The sequence below is a fragment of the Peromyscus californicus genome, unplaced genomic scaffold, assembly GCF_007827085.1.
Source record: "Peromyscus californicus insignis strain IS unplaced genomic scaffold, ASM782708v3 Scaffold_18__1_contigs__length_77618521, whole genome shotgun sequence".
NCBI classification, from domain to species: Eukaryota; Metazoa; Chordata; class Mammalia; order Rodentia; family Cricetidae; genus Peromyscus; species Peromyscus californicus.
Window position 1 is genome coordinate 182,792 of NW_026294480.1, and position 12,229 is coordinate 195,020.

Here is a 12,229-nt window from a genome sequence, read left to right on the forward strand (position 1 = left end):
GAAGAAGCAAATATACACATTACAATATGAATGAATTGTGGAAGCATCCTGTTTTGTGAAGGCAGTTAGGTGCACCATTATTCATGTTTCTGTACATTCAGATGAAATACTCATAACAGGTAATTCATATGGGTAGTAAACAGGCCAGCAGTTTCCAATGCCAAAGTAAGGAGTTTAGGAGAAAAATGCACATGAGGGAAGAACTTCCCTTTGGACAATAAAAACCGTTAGGCCGAGAAGAGATGTGCAGCATCATGACTGGCAAATGAAGGCGGCTGCTCACTTTTAAGCAACTGACTATGTTGTGTTAGATAGATCTCACTTTTAAAAAGCAACAGCTCCTGGGTTTGTTGCTGCCAGACACTATTAGAAAACTGGGGAATTTGGGCCATTGGACAACTCCTCAAAACCAGAGGGGCCTCTAATCTGAGATTCCCTGAGACTCTGGAAAGTGTTGGGCTACTGAATCAGATGGCTGCTTTTCGCAGTTCTGCCAATAATGAGCCTTTTTGCTCTCCTGTCCTTTCCAACATTGGATCTACTCTGGTTGCTGTTGTCTCTTCTAAAGGCATAGTGTGGGTGATACTGATAATGAAGAATCAGGAAGGTTTATTCTGTGCCACAATTAAGAGGGCCAGAAGAGGGAGACCTAAGAAGTTAGACGAAGGGATGTTGAAGGCCCCCCTCCAGGCAGGTAGTTGAGGCCAGGTGAAACTATCTATGAGTGAGCAGGTTTCCTGAGCTATGTGAAGTGGTGTAAAGGACCTCTTGACCCTCCAGATGCTGGGGTTCTGGAGGCCTTGACTTTGAGAACTTGTTTGTGATGTCTGGCAGGTCCTGAAGTCCTCTTCTAGGTATTTGGACTCTCGGGCCTGAATTTTGAACTGAAATTCATTGTCCTGGGAACCAAAAAGACCAAGAATTATTTGGATTGCCAATAGGGTCAGGAAGCTGTCACCATTCTAGCATGGGAACTTGTATTTTTCCTATTGTATATTAGGTTTGGGCTAAGGTGCTGTGAGACTTTGAAGGAAGTTAAATAAGTCTTATTTTTCCCATGCACATTTTTGCCCAAACAACCCTAGCCAGGTATCCTCCCTTCTCAGGAAACCTGGCACAGAAGTGTTGAGAAATGCACCAGAATCACATAGCCAGTGGCCATGCCTTTCATCCTTGTCTGAGATTTTTCACACATTCCTCCAAATATCAAGTTGTAGCTAACTAGTGTCTTTTCAGTTCCCTGATATGCATCTTCAAAAAGAAGTGTAGGCTGAATATTCTGTCCTGCCAGCCAGCTCCCAAATAATCACTTATTGTTAATTATAAATGCTTGGCTGATAGCTTAGGCTTGTTTCTAACTAACTCGTATAACTTAAATTAACCCATTTCTATTAATTTACTTGCTGCCATATAGCTCTCAGCTTGTTACCTCATCTTGTACATGTCCTGCTTCTTCTGTGTCTGGCTGGCAACTCTACCTTTCTTCATCTCAGAGAGCTCTCTCCCTGTCCACAAGTCCTGCCTAACCTCTTCCTGCCTAGCTATTGGCCATTTAGCTCTTTATTAAACCAAGGAGAGCAAAACATCTTCACAGTGTGCAAAAAGATTGTTCCACAACAAAGGAGTGATCTTTTGTCTGTCTGGGTAGCAACTTTGATGTTCCCAGTAAGGTCACCACAGAGAATGGTTTCTTGCCTGTGGAGTCAGAGGCTCCTGGTGGGAACCTATATGACTAAGGCCTTCTTTCCACAGGAGGGTTACCATGGGGGCTGAGAAATCAAATCCTTCCAAACGGCACCGGGACCGCCTCAATACAGAACTGGACCACCTGGCCAGCCTGCTGCCATTCCCACCTGATATCATCTCCAAGCTGGACAAGCTTTCTGTCCTACGCCTCAGTGTTAGTTACCTCAGGGTGAAGAGCTTCTTCCAAGGTAGGACTCTCACTTGTGGACATTGTATCCATCTAAGCTCGACTAAATCTCACTTGTGCCATCTGGGTCCACCTGAGTCCAGTTAGGTTTCATTTGTGCATTGCTAGGTCTGATCTGGGTCCTCCTGGTCTAGCCAGGTTTCCCCTGTGCTCTGTTGGGTTTTACCTGGGTCCATCTGAATCCAAATAGGTCTGACTTGGACCCAGCTGTGATGAGACATGTGCATAGTGTGTTAGACCATCATGCAACCTTCTCTGTCCATGCTAACCTCATCTAGATGGAAAGATCCTTGGTTGTGGGCTGACCAATCTGTGGGGTTCCTCTCCAGGTCAACAGTAACACACTTGCTTCAGGGTCTCTATTCACTTTATTAGGATGGTCCTGGGTTCTCTAAGTGCCCAGATCTAGGATAGCTCTGGGGATGAGGGGCTTCAGGGAATAAGACAGGACAGCTCTGGGGAGGAAATCCAGGGAATAAGGGGATCTACTCTGAGAGAGAATAGGACTGCCACAGGCAGGAGGCCTAGTGTCCACAGTTAACCTTGTTTTCTGTATATTGCTACCTTGAGTACCACAGGGTGGCTGAGGAATAACTTTGTGTGCTGTGGAAACCAGGCTGATCTCCCACCACCATGGTCTAGCAAAGTTTTTCTGCCCTCTACAACTTGTGAAGCCCAATGCAGACCAATGGAAGAAGCCATGGTGAACACAAAGAAGGGCTCTTCTGGGAGTCCAGAGGTTCCCTGCATCCTGAAGCTCCAATTCACCACAGTTTGGGGATATTTTGCATCTTTTTATTAGCTGTACTGAACCCTAGAGGGTAGTAGGGCTCTGGCTGTCCTGGCACACTGTGGCTTTGTTCTGTGGGAGAAGGATTGGAAAAGGTGCCTGTGAGGGATTGGGGAGGGTTGTCAGAGACAGAGCCCTTCTTTGTGTTCACCATGGCTTCTTCCATTGGTCTGCATTGAGAACTGTACCCGGCTTCTGCCGTGTCATCGTGTTTCCTTAGATGTCCAGGTTTTGGTTTCCTTGGAATCTTGGGTATCTGAAGGGCTGAAGAACACATAGGGCTTGAAGACGTAGATAGGACTGGGCAGCTTCCTTTGTTGGAAGGTGGGGGTGATATTCTCCCAGCTTCTGCTTTGTGTAGCAGCAGAAGGTGATAGGCTTAAAGAGGGTTGAAATCTGAATGGTATGGTTTCCAGTTGCTGGCTTCTCAGGTTAGTTTCTGGGTACAGCATGGTTACATGTTCTGATGGAGTAGGAGTACTGCTAGGCTATGATAGTCCCCCTCAGTGTCCTGTTAGCAAGAGGGGCCTTTCTTGGCATGTGGGGTGTTCTCAGCATAGGGCCCTGCTAGCCTCAGCACATCCCCAGAGCCCTGGTGAAGTTTTGAATTCCAGTATCAGGAGGATGCCAAGTGGAAATTTTACATAGTGCCTGATGTCTGACCATCTTGATGGTCTTGCCTAAGGTCTTCCACAGGCACCCCTAAGTCCTGGCTAGTCCCAGCCTCCTTGAATACCATATCACAGTGGAGCTGTGACAACACATTTTCATTTCACTCTCCATGGTTTCTAATTTTACACACAAATTTTTGCTTTTATGAATTTTCCTCTCCCTAGGAACCCCTCCCATAGAACCTCTACCTACTTTGGGGCTCCAGACTAGAGCTGCCTGGTAGGTAACTCTTAGTTCTAATGCAGCTGCTGCATTCAGTTTGCCTCTGAGGTCTGAGTGCTTTTCCAGGGCATTAGGGTGGGAAGAAATTGAGAAAATCTTTCAAAACATGCTGTGTCATCCTGATCTTGTATGGGTGTGGGAAGCTAGGAGGGAATCAAAGCCTCTGAATTTGTTTTCTACAAAGTGCCTAAAAGTGAGAAGTGTGACTAAGTCAACTCTAAGCTCCCATGGGCACTGCTAGCAAGCCTCAAGGGCAGCCCCCATGTCTAAATCACTCAGGTCAGACTGGAGCTGCCCTGGGTAGAGAGACTCTGTCCAGAACTAAAAATGACTTTGTTTTCTGTCCTTGCACTGACGTGGTCACACATATACACACACTTGACCTTGGGACAGAGATTAGGAGTGGTCTAGTTTCTCTGTTGTGTGCTATAATATGCTGACAAAAGTAACTTAGGACAGGAAAGGCTGTATTCTGCTTATAATTCCAGGTCACAGTCCATCATTGAGGAAGCCCAGGCAGGAACTTAAGGCAGGAATTTGAAGGCAGGCCCACTCACTCTTCCACATAACATTACCTTCAGCCAAGGAACTCATTTCACAGCCAAAGAAGCATGTTAGAAATCATGGAGGATGCTGGCTCATGGCTGCTTGAAGACTGGCCTATACTCAGCTAGTACACACTTCAGGATCATAAGCTGGTCATGGTACCATCCACAGTGGGCTGACCTTTTTTATATAGTCAACAATTATGACAGTCCCTCACAGATATGCCCACTGGCCAATCTGACAATTGAAGCTTTCCTTTCAGATGACTCTAGGCTGTGTAAAATTGACAGGTAAAGTTAATTAGATCAGTGAACAAGGCCAGTTCACTTCTTCCCTGCACAGACCTACATGTACCCAGCCAGGCCAGGGCTTGTTGACCCACAGAGGAGATCTGCTCCTGATGTTTCTGGCCAACTCCAATGACTGTCCAAGAGTCTGTATAAATGCCCAGTTGTTAACTTACAAGTGAAATGGTTTGCCGTCTTGCCACTCCTTTCAAAGTTTTGTGACATGAATGCACACTACTTGTGACTGGGCTGCCCACATCACTGCAGCACGAGGATCCCACTGTGCTGAAATGAAGTGAATCCTTGGGGTCCACAGTTTTCTTGAGAGTGCTGTGACTTCTGGGGGTAAGATAACAACCTTTTAAATTTTCACCAAGGATTCTGAATTTTGTGATCCCCTTTAAGCTGAACATAGAGAAAAAATTCTGAAAATTTTCCTGAACTCACTTCCAACTGTGTGATTAGAAAAAAAAGTGAAGCTATAAAAATTGGATTCTAGTTTATGCTTGTTGACCCAAATGAATGAGCTAATTTCATTAAAATTGCCATAAAACATCACCCCTGAAAAGGACATGAACTGGAAACTCCAAACTCAGAGGGTGACAGTGGCATGAGAATCTGTTTGGAACATTTAGGGTTGCTTTTAATGGGTGGTTAAAAGGCAGTGGACTATTTTAGTTTTATTCATCTGGTCTTTGTGTGTAACAAGACCTCACGTTTTCACAGCTCTTTACTTCCACCATCTTCTGTGGGTAATGGTTAGGGCTGGGATTTTCCACTTTTATAAATTTTGCTATACACAAAAGGGGAAATTTGGGTGAAGAAAAAAGTTGGGGAGTGTTTAGAAGAGATAGTCATGTCCTGTTACAGGGCAGGGAGCTGAGTTGGATCCTCCCATGCTTACACTAGGCTGGATCCCTGGATATGTAGCACTGAGCATCAACTAGGAAAATCCAAGAAACCCTGGCCCCATTATTACAGTCTAGAAGCATCATAGGCTGACTTGTCCCAGGCGTCTCCAGGGACTCCTTGTTGTCACCAGGACAAGGCCCAAGAAGATCTACCAGGAGTAGAGAGTCTCAGGTATTAATATTAAAGATCTTGCCCAGGCCTGGCCCATGGACAACATTTACCCAATGAGTCATTGGGATGACAACATCCATCAGGCAAGCAAATGTGTTTTTGTTGTTGTTTGTTTGTGGGTTTTTTTTGTGGAGAGCCACTCAAGGGAGAGGAGATGGTCCTAAAAACCAAAACAAATAAGAAAAAGAGGCAGAGAGGCTTAGTTTCATCTCTCATGAAAACATAGAGATTTTTCATGGTTATGGTTCTGGTGCTGCTGCTGCTTCCTCCCTATGGCCCATACCCACCTGGGATGGTATCTGGAACCTTTTGCTCATTTGTTTTATTCTCAGCCTGCTACACGTCCCCACATGCTTCTGGCTGTCCTAGAGTTCCTGCCCAAAGTCAGTCCTGGCCATCATGCTCACTTGAGCTGAACAGGCTCCTCTGTTCCATGTTAATCCCCAATGGACAAATATAGACACACTGTGACATCACTAGATGTGACCTGGGACCCAGAATTTAGGAATAAAATATCCATTAGCATATAAAAATCTAATGTACCTTGAGACTGTTAATGATTTTGGATACTCAGGACTGATGTGTACAATTATTAAACTAAGATGTGCCATTTTTTCTGTTCTCACTGAAAGATTACCTTTTTCCTGGTCTTTGTTATGGGTTAAATATTTGTGTCCTCCCAAAATTCATATCTTGAAGCCCAAATCTGCTGTGTGACAGCTTTTGAAGATGGCCTCTAAGTAAAGTAATCAAAGTTAAAGAAGGTCCCAAGGTGTGACTGTGATCTTTCAAGATTATTGCCTTCATGAGAGGAACACAAGAGCCTTCTCGGGATACATACCCAGAATAGCCACCCATTTGAGGACACAGCAAGGTATGTGTTTATAAACCAGAAAGGTCCCTTAAAGAACCCAAATTTAGCCAGGCGGTAGTGGCGTATGCCTTTAATCCCAGCACTTGGGAGGCAGAGCCAGGCGGATCGTGGTGAGTTCCAGGCCAGCCTGGTCTACAGAGCGAGATCCAGGACAGGCACCAAAACTACACAGAGAAACCCTGTCTCGAAAAACCAAAACCAAACCAAACCAAAACAAAACAAAACCCAAATCTGCTATCATCTTGACCATGACTTCCAGCCTCTAGAACTGTGAGAAGATGAATATCTGTGGTCCAACCTGCTCAGCTAGTAGTATTTTGCTATACGAAGCCTTAGCTGACTAAATACTGAGAAGTGGGATGCCATTGAGACAAACACTGAGATGTGTGAGAGAAGCTTTGGAATTGGATGATGGGGGATGCAGGATCTCTAAGATGTGTGCTGAGAAGAGCCAACTGGCTGGGACATCTATTTGCTGTAATATGGCTATTCATGGTGATCCTAGAATGTTAAGAAAGAAAAGAGGAGTGGTGTAGATCAGGCTCTTGATGTCTCAGAAAATATGTGTTACATTGAACAGAATTTAGTAGAAATGTGAGCATTAATAAGTTATTCTGTTAAGGACTCAGCAGGAACAAAGAGCTGATATTGGAAACCAGTGGAAATGGGATTCTTATTTTAAGTTGGCAAAAATGCAGCCTGACTTTGCCCTAGTGTTATGTCTAGAATAGAGCCTGCAAAAAGATGAGGTCAGACATTCAATGGAAGAGATTTCTCAGAAAACCACTGAAGGTGCTCTTTGATGCTTCCTTTACTCCTTATAATAAAATATGTGGAGGGATAAATTGAAGAAATTAAGAGAAAAGAAACCAACTAAAAAAGTTGAAAAATCCTTAACTTACTCATGTTGTAATGAATGAGAGAGGATGCAGCTGAACAACTACTTGTTAAAGAAACTGTGGTATGAACCATGAATTTAATCAGTCACCACAGAAGGAGGAAGAGAGAAGGGGTATACCAGCAGATATTTCCACCTCAGCAAAAGGAGATAGGGCTGTACAACATGTTATTCTACGAACAACATGTATTCACCATCAATAAAGGGGAGTGTGACCTGGATAGTCCAAAGTTGCTATGGACTGAGGATGCCCACCTAGATCTTTGAACTCAAGTATTTCTCAACTCCAAGATCTAATTGGATTTGCCTTAGTGGGTTTTAGCCTTTCATGGCATCAACACCTTTCTTTCTTTTCTTGATGTCTCCATTCTGAAACTGGAATCCCTCCTCTAGGCACTCTGCCACTGTGTCTCAGATGAACACACCTTGTTTGAGTGACAGACTCACAGCTGGGGGAATCTGTTGAGGGGGTCTGTCATATCTAGGTATCTCCTCACGTGAGTAGATGATGCTGAGATGAGACTTTAGTTTGAGATGTTAGAGTAAATGTTGATAGGATTTCTATTTTTGGTTTTGAGCCAAGCCTTTAACAGCTGAGCCATCTCTCCAGCCCATGTTGATAAGACTTAACACTTGGGATAAAATAGCTTTCAAAATCACATTGCTAGTGTATTAAAAGGTCACTCTGATTGTTTTATGGATTGATTCTATTCTCCTACCTCTTTTCATCGATTTCAAAAGATCAACCTGACCAATTAGAGACAGCCTTGATCAATTCCTCTCTTCTTCCCTCTTTCCTGTCTCTGAATTCCTTCTCAGGACATAAGGAACTGAGGTTTGGTTTCCCTTCTTGCTTTCTTAGTAGACCTCCTCTGTATATGGTCCTCCTTATGCTTCTGGGAGGATCTGGAACAGCCTAGGGCCTTGCTGGTCACTTCTAGGAAGGATATATTAATATTTCTATCCTGTTGTTGAAGCAGGCTAGCTATTTGTACAAGTCTAGTGACACAGTTAAAACATAATACAACTCTCTAATGAAAAAGCCTCAGGTGGAGGCTGAGCCCCAATTCCACTCCTCTACAACAATGCTGGGGTTCCTGATCCCCATAGTAGGAGTAGAAAGGGGAGAAGAAAGAAGGTCAAGAACTGTCCCATGTATTTGGCATGACTATGAGCTGGCACAGAGAGCAGGCGTAAGATCCCAGGGGACTCTTGGGATGTCACTGGGTGTCTAGAGAGACCACCATACTCTGGAACTGAGCACGGTGATCCTTCCCCTAGAACTGGTACCATATGTCTTTCCTTGTACCGCCTGCTTCTGTCTCCCAAGTGCTCACATTAAAGGCATGCACTACCATACCCAGCAAGATTTAGAATTATAAAAATGAATCAATGAGCTAACAGAAAATTAAGTAGCACCTAGAGACCAAAAATTAAAGAAATCAAACCAAAAATTAAGAACCAAGAGATAACAGTATTAAATGAAAATCTGAACAGTTATACTTCATACAGAAGAGAAGAAATTCCAGATGGAATATTTTAAGATGTAAGAGGAACGAGAAGCAAGAAAATGGTGACTATAAAGTAAATCAATCATTGACTGAAACAATGACATACAGTAAAAACAAAAAGGAGAAATGAGTGAGTAAAATATAACAGCACAGAATTAAAGAGGATGATTTGGATTAGTTCTAAGATTCTTGCATATCTTTGGAGGTTATCTTATTTTAAGACAGAAATGTGGTTTAATTTTCAAAATAAAAACCAGAATGAGAAAATATAATCAAAGGAAAAGACAAGAAAGTAAAAACTCAAATGGGTATAATAAATAGAAAGCATAAATGTCAAATATATCACTAATTGTAAGAAATATGAATGGAATAACCATGTCAACTAAATGATACATGAGGGGCTAGAGAGATGGCCCAGCAGTTAAGAGCACTGGTTGCTCTTCCAGAGGACCCAGGTTCAATTCCCAGCACCCACATGGCAGCTCGCAACTGTCTGTAACTCCTATTTCAGGGGATCTGACACCCTCACACAGATATATATGCAGGCAAAACACCAACACACATAAAATGCAAATAAATAAAAGATACATGAATTTTGATATCTACAAAGAGCACATTTAAGGTCTAAGGATTTAGAAAGAAAGAGCAAAAATATGGAAAGATACACTGAGGAAACTCTAATAGAGAGAAGACTTATGCCTTTGAGTTAATGTCCAAAATTTTCTTTGAAGTTAAAAAGCACTGGGGAGAGGAAGGGGATGAGTCACTACATAATTATTTAATGATTCATTTCATCAAAATGAATAAAATAATTTAAAATTTGTGTTTTTCTAAAATAACTTCAAAATCTATAAAACAAACATTGACAGAATTATAAGAAAAATACATAAATTCATCATCAGAAACATATTAAGATAATTTATGAAATAAGCAAGTGGAAGAGCAAAAGTTATAAAAGATTAAACAAGACAAAAATAAGGTTAATCTAATGGACAAACATAAAGCACTGGACTCTCAAACTACAGAGTCCCAGTCTTCTCAAGCCTGCATGTAGATTGTAAAATGTTAAAATAAGATGATCAATAAAGCAAATCTTAACAAAAGTCAAAAGACAAAATCATAAAAAACTTATAATGAGACCCCAGTAAAAATTAACTGGAAATCACTAATAAAAAGATAACCTAGATGGGAGGTCGTGGTGCACTCTTTTAATTTCAGTACTCAGGAGGTAGAGGCAGGTGGATCTCTGTGAGTTCAAGGCCAGCATGATCTGCAGAGTGAGTCCCAGGACAGTCATGACTACACATAGAAACCCTGTCTCAAAAAAAAAAGATAACCTGAAACCCCTTTATTTGGAATAACTCTTAGGCCAATGAAGAAAATATGAAAGAATTTAGAAATATTTACAAATCAGAATATGTAAGATGTAGCCAAATCAATATTCAGAAATAAGTAGTCTTGCTTACATATAAATTAAGGCTGAAAATTAATGAGCTAAATAGTGAATTAAATTGTTTTGATAAAGAACAATAAAGCAAATAATCAAATTAGGGAAATGACAAAAGAGAAGATATTGGTGGAATAGAAAATCATTAGTAGAGTTCTTTTAAATAATCAACTTTACAAATTCTGGTGAATGACCAAGAAAAAAGTGTAAGGTATATTAGTAATACAAAAAGAAGATAATTATAGATTCTGTAGAGATTTAAAAGATAATTTGAGGATATTATGAACAAATTAGTTCTAATACATTTGAGATTTGAAAGCAAAGTAATAAATTCTTATTAAAACTGAGCCAGAAGAAGTGAAAAGCTCACATAGTCATATGACTAGTGAAGAAACTGAATCAGAGGCTAAAGAGATGGCTGAGTGGTTAAGAGAACATGCTGTTCTTTCAGAAGACCCAAATTTGATTCTCAGCACCCATGTCAGATATAACTACAACTCCAGCTCCAAGGGATCAAAGGCCTCTGACCTCTGTGGGCACTTGTACACACACACACACACACACACACACACACACACACACACACACTAAATTAAAAATAAATCTTTAATAAAAAAGAAATTAAATCAGTAGTTTAAAATCTCCCCACAGAGGAAATCTAAGCCTAGGTTGCTCAAAAACAATTTTTAAGCAAAATGCAAATGAAAAATTTATTCTATTCTGTACTAAATCTGTGGTGCTGAATTGGAAATGGAGATGTCAGTGTGAACTGGTGGCTTTCAATGTATACAGATAGGCCAAAGCATGGTGATATATGCCAAGTGGGCACAATTTACACACAGAAAGGCCTGTTGCCCAGTAACAACACACATACTTTGCATTCAGAGCCCAGCTCCGAACTCCATTTACCACTGGAAGAAGCCAGGGATTTGGGAACAGGGTGGTACAAGATAAGCTATAACTGTTTGTGCCAGAAAATAAACAATGGAGGAATATCATGCAACATAGGATGGCCAGAAAGGAGGCTCTACTGGCCAAGCCAGGAATGATTTCAGCATTAAAATGATTTATGGTAGTAATAGCTATATGAATAAAACAGGGTTCTATCAGTGTACACTAGTATAGATGGATGAATGAAATAAACAGTGGGAAGATCTCTCTTTAATATACTATCAGCTAATAAAGGTAGTTGAGACAAGCATAAAAGAGGTGAGCTTATAAGTCATCATCCAGTGGCCATTGAGCTATAATTAATTCAGGCAAATAATACCAATAAACGCAAAGAATAATAGTGAAAGTGTGATGAGAAATGGGATTTTTATAGTCTCAAACAAAATATCTTTTTGTGTCAAGGGAGAAAATCATAAAGGAGAGAAACAGTATTCATTGTCCTCAGTGGTTCTGTTTGATCTGCTGAGAATACCTGTTAACACTGTGTATCACACCAAAAAGCAACTTGGTTTGAGTCCAGCATAACTTGATGGTCTTCCTGATTGTGATGCGTGTTCTCCTCTGATCACAAGCACTCATCAGTCTGCCACTGGCTGGGTTGTGGTCTTCAAAGAGGTCTGACAGAAGAAACTGGACTGTGGTGAGAACCACAGCCTTCCAGCCAGTGACTTGGCAGAGATCTTACTGCACTCATTGGTAAGCTTCAGTGGAGTCCATGGGCAAAAATTGGGTGTGTTGTGCTGTTCTTAAAAGTTTTGTGTAAGTTTGACATCTCAAAATAAGTCAACAGGAGGCATCAAGAAAACAGCACTTAAAAATTGTAGAAAAGTGTTCTGTGAGGCCTGAGTCTGCAGTGTACATTCAGTGAGGTCCTGGGTGCTCCTGGGTTGTAGAATTGTAAGTCCTAGGGAACAGGAGGAAAGGAAAGGGGTATGGGATGGTAGAGCCTATAAAGAGGCTGTGTTCCCCAAAGTGGATATGTACATGTATCTGCGAAGAGCATTTTCCTCACCAT

General features: G+C 41.6%; 1 protein-coding gene across 1 annotated transcript in view; it reads left to right on the forward strand.

Annotated features, from left to right (window-relative positions):
- Positions 1-12,229, forward strand: part of Ahrr (aryl hydrocarbon receptor repressor) — an 86,832-nt gene that overhangs the window by 8,677 nt on the left and 65,926 nt on the right. Inside the window, exon 2 of the mRNA XM_052742785.1 lies at positions 1,753-1,934. Within this exon, the coding sequence (XP_052598745.1) occupies positions 1,753-1,934 (182 nt within the window). The remainder of the gene's footprint in view (positions 1-1,752; positions 1,935-12,229) is intronic.